This window comes from Centroberyx affinis, unplaced genomic scaffold (genome assembly GCF_046629955.1).
Source record: "Centroberyx affinis isolate AG114_WGS23_722 - 3 ecotype Tasmania unplaced genomic scaffold, CSIRO-AGI_Caff_v1 ptg003888l_1, whole genome shotgun sequence".
Taxonomy (NCBI): domain Eukaryota; kingdom Metazoa; phylum Chordata; class Actinopteri; order Beryciformes; family Berycidae; genus Centroberyx; species Centroberyx affinis.
In genome coordinates this window covers 70,925-88,447 of record NW_027281728.1, presented here as the reverse complement: position 1 = coordinate 88,447, position 17,523 = coordinate 70,925, and the positions used below count along the sequence as shown (strand labels likewise).

General features: G+C 39.8%; 1 protein-coding gene across 1 annotated transcript; it reads left to right on the top strand.

Annotated features, from left to right (window-relative positions):
• The first annotated feature begins 611 nt into the window (after positions 1-611).
• On the top strand, positions 612-15,078 carry LOC139662766 (collectin-10-like). The gene is made up of 7 exons (XM_071541473.1): positions 612-733; positions 5,107-5,178; positions 9,163-9,234; positions 11,542-11,595; positions 12,540-12,635; positions 13,143-13,354; positions 14,818-15,078. Exons 1-7 carry the CDS (start codon positions 616-618, stop codon positions 15,076-15,078), a joined length of 885 nt encoding a protein of 294 aa, XP_071397574.1. The 5' UTR covers positions 612-615.
• The last annotated feature ends 2,445 nt before the right edge of the window (positions 15,079-17,523 follow it).

The following is a 17,523-nucleotide window of genomic DNA, read 5'->3' as shown; positions in this document are numbered from 1 at the left end:
GTACCGCCCTGCTTCACTCAAATGTACAGTATGTGTAGAAGTGTGTACTTGTGCAGCAATCCCCAAAGTCAAAGTCCTTGTCCATCTGAAAAGGATTAAGCCACCAAATAAAATGAATGACTGACTATTACTATTCCTCCATTGATCTCCCTCTTTTGTATCTATCTAAATCATGTGGTTTTATATATTGCACACCCAATTAAACACAGTCAGAGACTCCAGAGGCAAGAGAGACGGAGGAATGAACCAATCTGGTAAGTGTTGTTTGACATCATGACAAGTGAATGATAAGACTCTGTAAACAAGTGTGTGTGTGTGTCTTTATCTAAGTGTGTGTGTGTTCAAGTGTGTCTGTATGTGTGTTCTATAAACAATGGCACGGCTCTGTATGCTCATTAGTGCTGCTCTCATCCAGTCCCGTTACACATTTATACAATTAGACAGAGAGAGCAGAGCTAAAGCAGTGTTCCCAATGTTCTGGCTAGCACACATAGCAACCACCCGTTAAAAACAAATCAAGGAGCCGTTGGAAGGTTTTCCAAGCTCTACATGTCAGTGATTACCGTAACCTAACTGTCCCTTTGTAGCTGATGCTCTGCTGGACCGGTTTGGGAGATGATGACGGGAAGATTCAGCAGGACGCTGTTGGTATTCGGTGTGTTTTCAGCTGTGTTCAACTGCCTGCACGCCTCCACAGAAGTGTGTACCAATTCTATCCTACCTGGAGCTAAAGGTAAGGCTTGTCTCTCAATGGAAAATCCCATCGACAAAATACAAGGTGACACAAACCCATCCAATGCGATATTCACAAGGCATCAAACATGTCATTTAACCACCACCAGAGGGAATGGGTTCAGGCTGTGTGTTTTCTGTTTTACATTTTAAATGAACTATATTATTTTTAATTGTATAGACCAGTCCAAGAACTGAACTATATAGATTTAACGTAAAGTCATCAAAGTTTCTTTATTCTAGGGAAACAGAAATATCTGTTTCATCTTTTGCTATGACTTTGGCCCTTGCAGTCTTTACTATTGTTTGCTTGTAATGTCGGAGATACAGGAATTCAAGCACTTTTCATGCACAATTCATGCACTTAATTGTAAACGGATAGGAGTGTCAGCTAAATGGCAAAAACACGAAGGTCAATGTAAGTGTGTAAACTACAAAGCTCCCTGGAAAATCCCGTTGACAAAATACAAGACTGGGGAGGGATTAGAGAGCTGATGAAAAAGGTGCCAAGCATGTAATGTCCTGCAGTTTATTAGCCAGCACTCTACCCCACAGTCTTCTCCCGTTGGTGTGTTTTCTCTTTTACGACATCCAGTAGCTTGTTCCCCTGCTGATTCAGACAGCAATAACTGTGTTGGGACAACAGACAGACCTAATAAACTACACAGTAACCTTCATTATTTTTTTCTTTATTTTTTTTTTTTTTAGTTCCATTTACATGAGTGAAAAATATGGCTTTCAGATCTGGCTCAAAAGGGAGCCAAAAAGATGTGAACATGTAGAAGAAACGTGGTGCAGAAGAAAGATGTACTTCAGGTACCATGGAAAGACACATTTAAGTTACCTCCATTGTATTATATTGGTGTTATTTTGGTTAAACAACCAAGTCCTGTTGTGAATAGTTTTCTCTTCTCTTCTCTTCTCTTCTCTTCTCTTCTCTTCTCTTCTCTTCTCTTCTCTTCTCTTCTCTTCTCTTCTCTTCTCTTCTCTTCTCTTCTTTCCTTTCCTTTCCTCTCCTCTCCACATCTCTGATCTTACCTAACTCTTCAACTAAACTATACTACCCTATACTATACTATACTATACTATACTATACTATACTATACTATATACTAAACTATCTTATCCTATACTATACCATACTGTACTATATACTATACTATACTATATACTAAACTATCCTATACTATACTATATACTATACTATGCTATACTATACTATATACTATCTTATACTAACCTATACTATACTATCCTATACTATATACTATACTGTACTGTACTGTACTGTACTGTACTATATACTATACTATACTAAACTATCCTATACTAACCTATACTATACTATATACTATACTATCCTATACTATATACTATACTGTACTGTACTGTACTGTACTATATACTATACTATACTATACTATACTGTACTAAACTATCCTATCCGGTACTATACTGTATACTATACTATCCTATACTATATACTATACTGTACTGTACTATATACTATACTATACTATATTAAACTATCCCATCCGATACTATACTATATACTATACTATCCTATACTATATACTATACTGTACTGTACTGTACTAAATACTAGGCTATACTATACTAAACTATGTACTATACTATACTATACTATATACTATACTGTACTGTACTGTACTATATACTATACTATACTTTACTATACTATCAGGCCTGGAATTTCATCATTTTAGGGGCAAGGCCACTTGGCCTTTGGTGTTGTCAATTTTTTGAGGGCTCAAAGGCCAAATGCCAGGGCAGCAAGGCCATCAAATACAGTATCAAATAATGTTCAAATAACAGTTGAAGAAGAAGTTCACTCAGTCACAGCTTTGCGGCATTGGCACATCAGGATGAGTTCGATTAAGTCTCCTGGTTGGCCGGCGCTAGATTTGTGTCAAACTATCGTCATAAATAGCCGGTTCATACCAGGTTCATACCAGGTTCATACCAGGCTCGAAATCGAACCCACCACTGGTTATGTGCGCAACGTTTCACTTGATGTTGCCCAATAAAAATTCAGAATCTCAGCAAAAGACACTGGTGTCTAAAAAACGTATTGACAGAAAAGAGGCAGAGGAGAAAATGGCGAAATCAGCGGGGGCAGTGCGGGCAGGGCATCAAGGCCACTGTGGCCTCAGAGCATATAATTTTTTGAGGGGCATAAGGCCAAACTGAGGGGGCACGGCGGCCATGGCCTTCATGGCCCCCGTGAAATTCCTGCCCTGTATATTATACTATATACTATAGACTATACTATCCTATACTATATACTACACTATACTGTAGTAGTACTCCCTTTAAGTCCATTTGACCTGACAGGTAACCTCTGGTGGGAACACAAGCACAGAGTCAACAGTACCATCACATACTTTATACACACACTCACACACTGAACCACAAGGAGGTTTTGTTAGTTTTCCATTGGATGGAGTCAGCCCCATTGTGAATGTGTGTATTTAGACAGCTGCTACTGAACTGAACTGATTATTTATACAAGACTCATCCAAGACACTATCGGCCAGTGTGTGTGTGTGTGTGTGTGTGTGTGTGTGTGTGTGTGTGTGTGTGCAATTACATCTGTGTGTTTGAATGTGTCGACGTGCAAGTTCGTATCTTTGTGTATTGTGTATATCCATAATAATCATAACTACTCTAAATATTATAAACGTTTTTCCAGTAACGCTACTTTTTTGAGCATTTTAAAAAGTACTTTTACTTCTACTGTAAAATATTTACCCGTATTTTAACTTGAATAAGTTTTAATAAGTCTTAATAATAAGTCTTTTTAGACAGAAAAACGGGTGAGTGTTTCCAATATAGGACGGGTCCAAACTGATTAGTTTACTGGAATATGTAGGCTGCATTATTAGAATTTACAGGAGTTTGTTTAATGTGGACTAATCCAAATAGTTTGGATGATCATAGTCAAAAATATATTGAATTTAAATGTTGTAATATTAAAATTGTAAATCATCTCAAATTGGCAGAAAACTTGGAATGCACATTAACCCACTTTTTGTCCCGCACATAAATTAGCAAGTGAAATGAGCACAAGCATATCATGTGAAAACTCATGATAAGCTTCATATGTGGTCAAAAAAGCTACATCAAAAATTCATAGCCTACACAGCCTGGAGAATTAGATAATCCATTTTCTTAAGTATTCCTCCAGGCTAATATAGAGCGGCTCGTCTCGATCCTTCATTTCAAAGTGGAGACTAGATACAAAGCACTGTTGGCATCGGCGACTAGGGGCTAAATTACAGCTCTAATGGGCACTTGGTGATGTTCTCTCTCTCCATTTCTTGCCAAGTGCTATTTCAGCCACATGGGCTGCGTGGACCTCCTCCTCCTCCTCCTCCTGTGCTTTTCACAGCTATAATTACGCCAATGATTTTTGCTTGAAAGTAACCAAGTTCTTGAATACTTTTAAGAGAGCCAGCGCTTTTACTTTTACTTGAGTAATACTCTAGACAAATACTTGTATGTTTCACAACTCTTTCCACCTCTGAGTATCCATATATCGAAAATAAATATTTGTGTAAATGGCACATTAAGAATCAACTTGCAATCATACAAGAATTCACACCCAGACTTGCACTACAGTCGTACTTACATTCTTATAAAGCCTCGCACAATGACTCACACCCAAACTCACTAGTGCAGCGGTTCTCAACGTGGGGTCCGGGGACCACCAAGGGTCCTTGAGGGGGTTCCAGGGGGTCCCCAGCAAATTGATGAATTGTTAAACTTTAGCATTATTTAATTTACAAAAACTTAACACAATTAGAAATGTAGAAGAATGACTATTTTGATCATAGTTTCACTGTTATCTCTCTACCTACAATACAGATAGTCATGGAATTCTGGACAAAATCATATCTAACAATAAAAATATTCTCAGATTTGGGTCCGAGAGACAAAATCTCATCAAATGTGGACTAAATTAGGTGTCCTTGATATGAAAAAGGTTGGGAATCACTGCACTAGTGTACTTACACTGAAACAAAGAGTCATCAAGGTTTATCTATAAAACAAGTACTGTGCTGTCACAGCTCTCGGCCTACTATTGATTTGAATGAAGGACTAGCACACTTTGACACTCTATTCATACTAATAGTGTATGGGAATGTGCAGATTTAAGCCTGAGCAGGCAGGCCAGTAGTATATATTCAGGTGCTTTACCAGCATGCTTCTGGCGAACTCCCTACTGAACTGAACTGTGCACAAAGCACAATGGAAAACATACCGCACTGTGCTGTTTATGGGTACATCACAGTCTACAAATCACTCGCACGCACTCAGACTCCCATTTATTGTGCCTTCTTTCCCTCTAAGGAGACCAAGGTGAGGTTGGAGACGAGGGAGAGGAAGGGAAGCTGGGCAAGACCGGACCACCAGGACCTCCAGGTATCCACAATGTCCAGCCATTGTTCCCATTGTCACAATATGCACGTTTAATTAGTAAATTGCTTTTTTTCTGGTTTTCAAAAAGTAGATGATATGGTGGAAAAGAAGGAAGGTGACAGCTTCTTGAAACCTCAATGCCACCTGTATAGCCAGGATACAGGTGGCATTGAGGTTTAAAGAAGCTGTCAGAAATCCTCCCTTAAAAACAGAAAGGAGAACAAGAAATTTGTGTCAAATTGGTGCAAATTTGATACCACAGTTTACTTGGGCTCTGGACAAGTTTCTTTCCAATTTAAAGTGCATTTAATTATAAATGCGTGTAAATGTAACCCACATGAAATGTATTCCTACTAGGAATGGGAGGATATGCTTATCTCACGATTCACGATTCAATACAACCACGATGCAATGTAATAAATAAAAGTTCAAAGACAATAAAGTCTGTGCAGAATTCTGTTTATTTCTGAGCCACATAATCTTTCTAGCGATGCCATTGGCTCGCTAGAATGTAAACAACAATTTAAAAATGTCATTACAAAGTGTAAATAATATAATGTGGATGGAGAGCTTGTGAAACTGTGATGGTCAAGCGTCTCATTTGGGATTCCTACAGCAGAATAAAATAGAGCTAATATCACCATTCATGTTTCTGCCCCACGATACGTATCGTCACATTTTTGTATCGCGATATATTGAATTTCTATATATTATCCCATCCATAATTCCTACAATCCTACACTTAGTCTCTTTATGATCATGCTTCCAACAGACGTTACAAGAGCTGCAACCAATTGAAAGGAGTAAGACAGAGGGATTTGCTTTGCTTTCCCTGCATGACACTTGGATTCTGGTGTTACACGGTTTTGCTTTTCCCAGCCTCAGACAGCTTGCTCTCCTTCGCTGTGTGTTTGATAGAAAAGGCCTGTCCTGCTCTGCTACACACAGACAGCTTGTGCTTCTCTGGAGGAAGCAGACGTGTTAATTGCTGCTGAGGAAAGCAGTGGCGTCCCGCTTCGCCATATGTGCTCCAACTGGGCTGGTAGACTAGCTGGACGAGCAGCCAGGCATATAATATACACAGATGTCTGCGCAATCACACACACACACACATTTATACACACTGAGGCATGCAGATGCACATGTACACACATACATCACAAATACAGGTAGATACATAGGTGTGTAAACAGACAGATATACACACACATACAGTCACACACACACACACACACACACCAGGCAGGCATTGGTTCTTGGCTGCCCTCTTGCTCTAGGCAGATGTTTGTTTTATTCAATACACTTCACACAGAGGTCCTCACACACACACACACACACACACACACACACAGACACACATAGACGCAAATCAACCAACACACGTCCTCCCCGCTCACACATAGATGCTGCGCACACACACCCCATTCCACAAACACACACACACGTCTCTCATCAGAGTGTGAGAGAGACAAACGCCAGGATCGGTTGAGTCACTTCCAAAAAAAAAAAAAGGAAGGGGTGAAAAAAGGAAAAAAATAAATAAACCCCGGCGTCTGCTTTTTCAACTTTTCAACTTGGAGGCGACTTTTCAGCAGTACGGCGAACCCGATCATTATGGTCTGCTGCGCGCGTGTGTGTGTGTGTGTGTGTGTGTGTGTGTGTGTGTGTGCTTACCGTAGGCATGAACACAGGTTCCTATGATGTCGTCGCGCTGCATTATGTCAGCAGCTCAGCAGGGGTGACGCATGTATTCCCCGTTTTAATTCAGGCCCCTTTTACAGGAACTGTCAAACAGTCGCTTAATTTAGGAATGTTATAAAACGGGAATACTTGCCTGTTAATGATGCTTCCAGAGGCACGGTGGGCAACGAAAACAGCCCTCTTGCTCACAGTTCATTAATGTCAACAAGCGGTTGTCCTAGATTTGCACATTTGAAGAATTTGAACGGCTCTTAAAGTTGCAGTGGGAATTTCTCAGCAGCTCATCTAGCTCTGTTTCTCAATTCTTTCAAAGCTGTAGCTGTGTATTTGCAACATTGTGGTTCAAATCTGAAGGCCTTTTATTACATGTTTAACCCCTTCCACAATCTTTCCTATTATATTTCACTATATACTAAGCAGAAATGCCACATAAATTATCTTCAAAAACTGTCAGAGTTGTCACACCACAATAAGTATTGATTTATCGCAGCTCTGCATAATAATACTTTGTTATTGGAAATATGTCGAAATATTTCCGCCACTGTGAGTTGCATTGGAATTCCTAGAGATTTGTTTAAAATGTGCCTCGGGGCGCTCTGATCAGAATGAGAAATGCTGCGGCAGCTGGAGATTCCAGACGTTACACCAGTTGAAGGGGTTGGCCCGTATAAAGAGGAGAGTGCAGTGATAGGAGGGACTGTTATCTGGAGGTTTAGATAGACGGTTAAACTGGCAGGCTCTGGGAAATCACATTAATCACTGTGTATAGACACAGAGGAAAACAAGGAGGAGGAGGGAGTCTATTGGACTCAATAGATGAAACCGGTCTAATATAATACACCCTATTTCTTCATACGGCAAAAAGCAAACACCTATAATCACGAAGTTCTCATGTTTCTCCGTATGAGGTCAGTTTGTCAAAATATTCACTTGTTGATGCTCAATCGCAGGCATTCAAGCAGAAAATTACACTAAAATTGCATAAAAATTACACCGAAATAGTGAAATTACCCATAAGCCAGAGCTTTGCAGGGACTATAAGACCTCACACAATCCATAAGACCTCACACCTTCCGCCAACACTTCTCACAAATCAACAAGTACAAAGACAACATGAGAGAGAGGGGAATGGTAGTGAATAGGTGACTGTGTGTGTGTGTGTGTGTGTGTGTGTGTGTGTGCGTGTGTGTGTGTGTGTGGGGCAAATCCCTCTAGCCACTGGGCTCTCCAGTGCGTCACATATTATTTCAAACGCCATCCATTTGCAGTTGAATGGTTTCCTGAGGAAATACTCATTCAGGTCCTGGCAGAACGCCTCAGTCGTCTCAGTAGTTTTCCCATACACACACACACACACACACACACACACACACACACACACATACTCTCTCTCCGTCTCTCTCCCATATTCTCGCTCTGTAACATGAATGACACTGAATAATGAACGGGATGAAAATGCCTTGGTTGAGGAGTAACCGATTACAGTTTGTGATTATTTATGGGTTAGTATCAGATATCACAAAAAAGCCTTTAGATTTATATCATAATTCGCCACATCTTAAAATATGGTTGATAATCAATGTGGATGATTGTCAAAAAATATTCAAATTGCACTCTGTGAATTGGAATACATTGTTTGTGTGACTGCACATTCTATGCAAAATCCAAAAAATAACTAAATATGATAAGACTACATCACTGTATTTGACTATAGAAGTGTGTTACATGACACATTTTGCATTTTGCAGCAGGTAATCAGTAATGTGTATTGGATTCCCTTTAGAAAGACTGTCCAACCCTTGCAACAATGCTCACTTTCAGTCTCTCCTCAAGGCCCAAACTGGCACAACAACACAAACTACTTTAGTTAGTGCCCGACATAAATCATCATTTTTTCCCCCAATTTATTTACTGGCACAAAATAATAATAACAGTGTCAGTCGAGGAGCAAAACAGTGCGGGAGACGGTCGGAAGAAACCCTCGGGACCAGCGGAGAAAATCTCTAAAAGATGTTGGGAACATGTAATTGACGAGGTTTTGAAATAACAAAATAATCACAAAACGAAAGGAAAATGATGAGAAATGCCATGATAAATGGTAATAATTGTACAAATATGAAGAGCCAGAATGAGAGAAGTAACCATAAAGTGATCTAAACTTCACAATGATCTCTACCGTGATCGCTTCGTAAGATCGGATCGATGATGAGGTTTTCTTCACCCTCTCTCTCTCTCATCTCTTCTTCCCCTCATCCTCTCCTCTCTCCTTCTCTTGTTCTATTCCAGGAGCGCCGGGAGAGACAGGGCTCCGAGGAGAGGCGGGCCACACGGGGAAGACGGGGCCTATGGGAGACAAAGGTATCCCAACAATGGAAAATCGGTTGAATCCCTGGAAAGTTCATATAACCTCCTATATGAATTTATAATGTAAACATTATCTCTCTCTCGCGCCAAAGTCTCCACCTCTTCCAATTAACCCTATAGCATAAACATAGGCAATGTCTATATTCATTAGCATTACTGATTCATATACATTGTATACAGTGCAGTATACAGTAATCAGCATTTCCAGTAATCAGTGTCCTGTAAAAACCATGTATTTCCAGAAAGACAACTCTTTGTGTAAGACAGGTTAACTTTCCCATTGACATCCATATATGTTCTTTACATATATGCATGTACCATATACCTGGCTCATGAAGCATGTTCAACCTGTGGATGAGAATATCAGCTGTCAGCTATAACAAACTCACAAAAATGACGAAAGAAATGGAGATATGAGGTTTCTGCAGGACAGAACGACTTTCGAATTGCCTAAAATCTAAATGTAATTGTATTGACAACAGAAAGTCTGTTCAGGTAAACATTCATTCCCTGGAAGAGAAGCATTGTTTCCATCAGTGTTCAGGTTGCCTTAGGCCTCCTCGGCTTGGACTGCTGCATAACCATCCACCCACAGAGAATTAGAATAAGCAGAAAGGACATTCCTGCTCAAATTTGACTGGTACACTTCAAGAGAAATTCCAACCCAAAGTGGTCGTTAGGTTGTTTTTATGCTTATTAGACAGCTTCCTAAATGTTTGGTTTATGTTTTAGGAGGTGAGTTATCACCACCAAAGATAAAAGAAAACACAATCCTGATGTCATGTAGTTGCAGTGCCTGGGATGATGGAAAGAATTTTTATCTTTTTTTTTTTATGGGCAGTCATATTTCCCGTACCTTTATTAAATATTTACATTTTTTTTTTCCAGTAACCTCCATGTTTAATGTTTCTTTCAACCGTTTCAGGCAGCGCAAGTGATGTCACACGATTGGATTCTGCTTGGAACTTGAGAGCTCATAGCTCAAAGCTCATAAAACACCTGAAAAAAAAAATTGTGGGACATTTTAGGGCAATGACAAGCTAAAATTCACTTTCTCTTACGCAGAACTTTTGATCATGTTGTGATGCATGAGACGGATGCGTTACCAAAGCCAAACACTTTCTGAGGCTTTCTTATTCACACGGGAAACAATGCTCATTTTCAACATCAGCAAAATTGTTTGGTGTTCATCTGAAATGTAACGAACATTACTGTGACACACAGAGAGGTATCTGTTCTATCTGCTCTAATTCTATACACGTACAGTTCTATACATACATCCGTTATCTATAGAGCTTCACATAGACTTAGACAAAAGGGATAGTGTATCTAAAACTATGAACCATAAAACTGTGTCTAATGAGTGAGCTCATATGGAAACGCAGCCAACTGACTGCAGCAGGTCTGTTTAGAGGTATTGTACTGCAAGCTGTGCCAGTAATGAGATGGACACAAACTGTCTGGCAGCAGTTTGTTTAATGACCTAATGAGCTACTATAATGGGAGTGTGGTAATAACTAATGTCTGAGGCCAGGAATCTCAGTGTTTTGCTTATTTGTCAATATTTAGACATTTGTGTCAGGGAAATAGTTTTTTTTTACATTTGGGATGCCTTGCTTGTGCCAGCTTAATATCCCAATTATCAATAAAATGACTGTATGACGATGCTGATGTGTGAATGCTGAGTTGTTCTGCTGCTTGTATTCAAGTCATTGTGGCCTAAACTGTAACTGTACATTACATTAGTATCAAAGAAATCCCTCAGGCTGGTCAGGTTATACAGGTACAATATTTCACTCTTCTAACTCTTCCTCAAACAAAACCAACCAAGGGTGATGTTTGTACTGCAGCCCACTTCCCCTAAATTTGCAACTGCCAGTTGGGGAGGTTAAGTTCAACGGTGAGGCTGAAGTACTGACTGGTATTTCCTTACTCTGGAAAATCTACATTGCATTTATACATTGACAATAATAATTAACCAAGATCTGGATTTTGCTAGTTTATGTTTTCAGGTTTGATAACTGAAAAGATTAGATCTGTGTTACAAAACCTGACCTGAGTAAATCTAGTCCAATGTAAAATGTTGTGTATCATGTATGGTGCTGCCATCTAGTAGTAATCTTTTGTAACTGCAGTCTTGGCAAGAAACAGTAACTTGGTGGATATTCATTGATGCCATGATGTTAATACAATTACATTTATATTTGAGGCAGTTATAAACAAGACAAAGAAAGTATTGTCGGGATCACATGTGTCTGGATTGTCAGAAGTGTCTAATAAGTGGTTTCTGTTGTACTGTAGGTGACAGAGGTGATGCAGGTTTGGATGGACCTTCTGGTTTAAAAGGGAAACCAGGTGAGTCACTTCCAGCTAAGTACATCAGTACATTTAAATCCTATAGTCCAATAAAATTATATACAATTTTAATAGCTTGAGACTTGACTTGATGCTTGAAGAGAAGACTTGACTTGACTTGACTTGGGTTCTGGAGACTTGGAACTTCACTCTGACTTGTACTTTGATGACTTGAAAAGGTTTCTAAAGTCTTGACTTGAGATCTTGTGTTTGTGTAAATGACTTAGATTGAAAGTGATGAGATTTGTTCCAGCAGACGACTGAATTTAAATTCTGTTTTCTGAATTTGTATGGAATGATTGAATTTATTGAAGTTGAAACTGATTCTAGAAATCAAACTCAAGATGCTCTTACCAAGTTTTTATCCTATTAAAACCATATTGCATTGAAAAGTCCTAGCTATTTTTAAGATATTAAATTGATCCTGGACTGGATACTGTACCTCAAGACTTGAGACTGACTCAAAAGTTTTTACATTTTGAAGCAGACACTTAAGACAGACAGTTAACTTTGAACGGTCAGGATGGACCTACCTGCCTATAGAAGAATTTATCACAACAATTTTAACAACTATATGTTTTGTAGGTATATTCTTTGTAAGCAGGTATGCTGGTAAATAAAGAGGTGCGTAAAGTATGTCAGTGATCACCATAAGGCAAGCAACCACGATATAGAAGTCTGTTATATTTTCAGAAAACCACCATTTTATGCTTTTTCCAAAAAATACCCTATACATTGCATTAATTTGAGATTACTTACTGTGGTGTACAGTTCATCTATAAATTGACATTGATTAATGAAGATTACTATGAACCTAAAAAGATAGGTTAACTCAAATAAAAAAGTGGGTAAATTGAGTTTAGTACTTGACAACCTATCATGGATGTGACTATTATGTCCTTTACTTTATACTATCATATGCTAACCCTTGTTTAATCCACCAGGCACCACATGTGACTGTGGCAGGTACAGGAAGGTGGTTGGACAACTGGACGTCAATGTAGGCAAGCTGAGGAATGCTGTCAAGTTTGTAAAAAATGGTATGTCCTGAACGGTATGGTTTGTGTGGTTTAGCACAGTGATTCTCAACCTTTTTCATATCAAAGACCCTTAATTTAGTCCACATTAGGGCCATGGACCCCCATTTGATGAGATTTTGTCTCTCGGACCCAAATCTGAAATTATTTTTATTGTTAGATATGATTTTGTCCAGAATTCCAAGACTATCTGTATTGCAGGTAGAGAGATAACAGTGAAACTATGATCAAAACAGTCATTCTTCTACATTCTTTAACTTATTGTAAATGAAATAATGCTGAATTCTAACAACTCATCAATTTGCTGGGGACCCCCTGGAGCCCCCTCAAGGACCCCTGGTGGTCCCTGGACCCCATGTTGAGAACCACTGGTTTAGTATACTCTATGTTGAGTGATAGCAAGTGACTAGCATTAGCTCAAAAGTGAGAAAATGACAGCTAAATGGTGAGTAGTTTTAAGTCTGGCAGCCCTCTCTCCATTCTCCCCTCCCTTCCCCTGTGATTCCCCAGTCATCTTAGGGCTGAGGGAGACAGAAGAAAGGTACTACCTGTTGGTGAAGGAGCCCAGGAGGTTCAGAGAGGCTTCGATGAACTGTAAGCTCCGAGGAGGCATGTTGGCCATGCCCAAGACCAGCGACACCAACCGCCTCATAGCGGACTATGTCAGTCATGCGGGACTGACCACAGTTTATATCGGGCTGCAGGCTCAGGGCAAGGACACAGTAAGTGGACACTACATACTGCAGAAGGTGGCTGTTATTGGTCTTAAAGGGAGGTCAGCTGTGTGTTGTTTGGGGGAAACGGAATGACAGAAATGTTGAAGAATCATGAGCATGCCCAGAACAAATGACAACAACTCATAGGAGAATATGCCAACCAGGCAGGTGGTACCAGGGTCTATAGCAGAATGCAAGCTTTCTGGATAGACACACACACATGCACACTAGGGTTGACCAGATCAAGTAACTATAGGGTCTATATGTCCACCTTCAAGATGATGAAGGTGGACATATGCTCACACACACAAAAGTCTTGGGTAGTAACATATTACTCAGTAACATATTGCAGTAATTTACTACTTCTCCTTATAATGTAATGAATTACTATTTAAAATTCCATAATGATATTCCGGTTAGTGATTACTTTCATTATTACCCTTTCTTAATATCAGATTCAAGTTGAATTATCCAAGAAGTTTTTGACAACAGGCATATAATATGTAATTCTATAGTAAAAGTGTACAGCTGTTATGTTTTTAGACTATGTCTATGCTGCTTTCTCAAACAATATGAATTGGGAACAAGTGAGGTAATTGAGCTGTCTTTATATCGGAAGATAAGAGAAGAAGCAACTGCCTGTTTTGGAAGTGTAACAGAAATGCAATATAACGAATCAGTAATAAGTAATGCAAGTAATTTCTGTTTTGAGTAAGCATTGACAGTTTAGAATACAGAGTGTTAGCATACTTTTTATACTTAAGTATACTCTAAAAGGGGAGGACACAATTCTGCGATATCAGAGTTATTGAAGTAATTTGTCCTATCTGCCCTCTTTTCCTTTTTCCTGCTGTGATAAACTAATTTGTTGCATGGATGCAGAATCACGTTCATCATATGTTAGCGACACTCTCTTTTTCAAAATTCCACATCAAAGTTGTTACGCCCCACCCTTGGTCGGCCCTATGGGGCGAACAACACTCCACCATTGACCCAAAATAAAACTCTACCAACACCTTTTAAAATACCCAAACCATGGGATTTATTAACATAAAGACAAACAAAACAACCAAGACACTAAATCAAGACTACAAACAACCGTCAAAAGACAACAACAACACTAAATAGAATCCCAGGCTGAGAGGCAGCAAGACCAGCAGTCCGCAAACCAGAAGCCTCTCCCTGGAACAGGAGCCTAGAGCATTTAACCACTTCCTTTCCTGGCCCAGGTGCACCTCATTGAGGACTGATCAGGTGTAGAAGACCTGGGCAGAGCTATAGAGACAGGAGAGGAAAAGGGACAAACAGCACAGGGAACACATACAGCCGTAACAAAAGTGAAGCACTCATCAAAGTATAGAACTAACTCGGCCTCTTTCACACCAGAACCAATTTCTGTTGAAACTTTCTTCACTAATGAGGTACATACTAAGTATTATTATTATCTCCCACCTGTGTTTTGTCCTCAGGATGGAGCAAGCGGTTATGTGTATGCAGACTCCAGCCCTCTGCGGGGGTTCGCAGCTTGGAGTCAAGGGGAGGAGCTAAACCCCAGTGTGTCGCCCCCCACCAACGCCAGCTGCGTGGAGCTGCTCAGCACCGGGACCTGGGGCCGCGTCGAGTGTGAACTCGCCATGTTCTTCATCTGTGAGTTCCCAAAGAGCAGGAGAAGAGGAGGAGGAGGAGGAAGGGGAGGAGGAGGAGTGACTCCCGCCTTGCCATTGTCATAATGATTCATTGATTGATTACTGAACGATTCATTACTTTAGAATTGCATGTGAAAGTTATAAAAAATATGGATGTTGTTTTGCATAACAAGAACATTTCACACATGTGTTTAGTATTTGATTTTCCTATCCTATTTTCAGAATCACCTTATTTGTAGTAAGTAAAATAAATGTACAGGGATTTTTCTTTTGGCAATTTATATAGTATCACAGTACTTACTGGGACATGGATTATTTGAAAATTAATTTGTGGCAGCATCATTTTGGCTGCATTATGATTGGTTGAGGTTGTCTTGCTAAACATGGGTTTCATAGTCTACAGTCGGGGGGCAGACTATGAAATGTATTAATTGTTGAACAGACTACAAATGAATGTACCTTTTTCTTTTCTGCTTTATATCGTGTTTCATGTTACAGTATATTTCCATTACAACTTCATGTCTGCCACAGACAGACATTGAGTAGCTGATGAGTGAATGCACTCATACTGTACCTCTCAAATTGTAGCTCATGAAAATAAATATTGAAATGTATTCCTATTGAGTGCAATCCCATCAAGTCTACTTGTCTGACATTGACAACTCTATGTTAAAGCCTGTTGACACCTGTGGAATCAATCAAACTCCTCCTTTATATCACTATCACCCACCTAATTATTGACCCACACTCAGACTCTGACAGTCACACACAGTGAGCTTAGATGAAGATATGGCGCAGCCTGCTGGTGGGAATATTTGTTACACTCAAAATCACAGAATTCCTGCTACAGTGTATATACAAAACTTTGTATCGAATTAATAAATATTGTTGCACCATTGGGGCTACTACTAGGTTTCCCCCATATGAAAATACCTTTCTGGCCCTTTTGAAGTGCCATCACAGATATATGTAAATGTTGCAGTACAGTGCATATGCTAAAGAGAGAGAGGGAGTCTTGCCTGACCTGGCCTATGATAAACACATATTCCAAAATGGCAAGAGAAGTAAACAAGAAGAAGTCTACTTTCCCACCAGAACAACTGCCAAAGTGGGCACCTTTTTGAAAGGTTAAAGGGTATTTTCAGCCTCAATGCTGACCTCTATTGTTCAGCAATGTGAATAACAACAACAAATCAAAATGCACAAATGGCTTGGCCCCTACTCAAGCACATGCCCGCTGCAAAGGCCACCGTCTGTTTGTGTTCAGCTGAGAAATCATGCACATCAAATCTTGCAAAGATCTGTTGGCTTCATTGGCATTAACAGCACCATCTTGATGACTAGTAATGCTACTAATGGGCTTCAAAGCCTGAGTGTTGCTCTCCTGCAACTGTTGTTCCGCCTTCTGCTTGCATGCATCATGAGACCACACAAAAACTGCTTTTGTGGAAGTGACTCCATTCATTTATTCACTTTTCAATTTCAAGTAAGCATTTCTGATGGCCACACTGGTTTACTCCCTGTACACCTTTGTGCTGATGGTGTGTTTCCAGTGAGGAGCTATTCCAGCAAAATCTCATCTACCTGCAGAACACCTTTGCTTCCCTCTGGTGTGTCACTGTTGTCATTCTCAGGTTCATTTCTGCTCACCTTGTTCCAGTTACCAAGGATGATACTGAAGTTCCTGTACCATAAGTTTAAGGCTAAGTTTAAGGCAAACTACTTTCAGTAAGAAAATAAAGCTGTAATGCACTGTGCCTAATTTGTTGGAAAATATACGAATGCCAGGCTTAAATCCATCATACAACCTTATAAACGGATTTCTTGTGTTCAAGTCTCTCTTCCTTATTTAAAAGTTGCAAGAGCAGAGATGCTCCACTCCTGCCTGGGTGCCTCTCTGGTGTTGGAGTTGAAGTTTAAGTTAAAGTTTCGATGACAGTCACATACAGAAGTGCAGCTCGGCCGCCTCCAATGTAGGTCGGCCGCCTCAGAAGCTCCCCTCCTTAGCTGGTTCTCCCTGTTTTGGAACCATTTTGGGAATTACATTTTCACAAGTGAAACAAATATTGTTGTATGTGATGGCAGATGGAAACATGAAGAAAAATGGTAACATGTAGAAAAAAAAAAACGTGAAAACGTGCAACATGAAAAAAATGCTGAGATATGAAATCCAATGTGTGTCCAAAAAGCACAGTGCTTTGACTTCACATGTGGGTTTTCCCATGTTACTTGTTTGTAGGGGCACCCCAGGTTCTCCCTGGGGGACTATAGGCAATTTGAAAAACTATAAAGTCCCACCAGGTCTCTGGGTCCATGCCCACCAAGGTAAATTTGGTAAATTTTTGGTTTTGTCTGGGACTCTGACCTAATTAGTCATAGTTTTGTTCTTGTCTTTTTGAGCAAGACTAGTCATGACCTTGGTCTGAAATCTAATTCAAATCTACCTTGTCCTTGTCTTGTCTTGGACCCGATTGAGGTGATCCTGACTAAAGCCTTGCAGTGCACATCGGACAAGCCTTTTGGCTTGTC

What these genes read in the sequence shown, in the direction of transcription:
- LOC139662766 (XM_071541473.1), top strand. Translation starts at nt 616, where the DNA reads ATGATGACGGGAAGATTCAGCAGGACGCTGTTGGTATTCGGTGTGTTT. An exon ending in TGGTTTAAAAGGGAAACCAG is followed by an intron (nt 11,596 to 12,539) that starts GTGAGTCACTTC and finishes TTAATCCACCAG; the next exon opens with GCACCACATGTGACTGTGGC. An exon ending in AGGCTCAGGGCAAGGACACA is followed by an intron (nt 13,355 to 14,817) that starts GTAAGTGGACAC and finishes TTTTGTCCTCAG; the next exon opens with GATGGAGCAAGCGGTTATGT.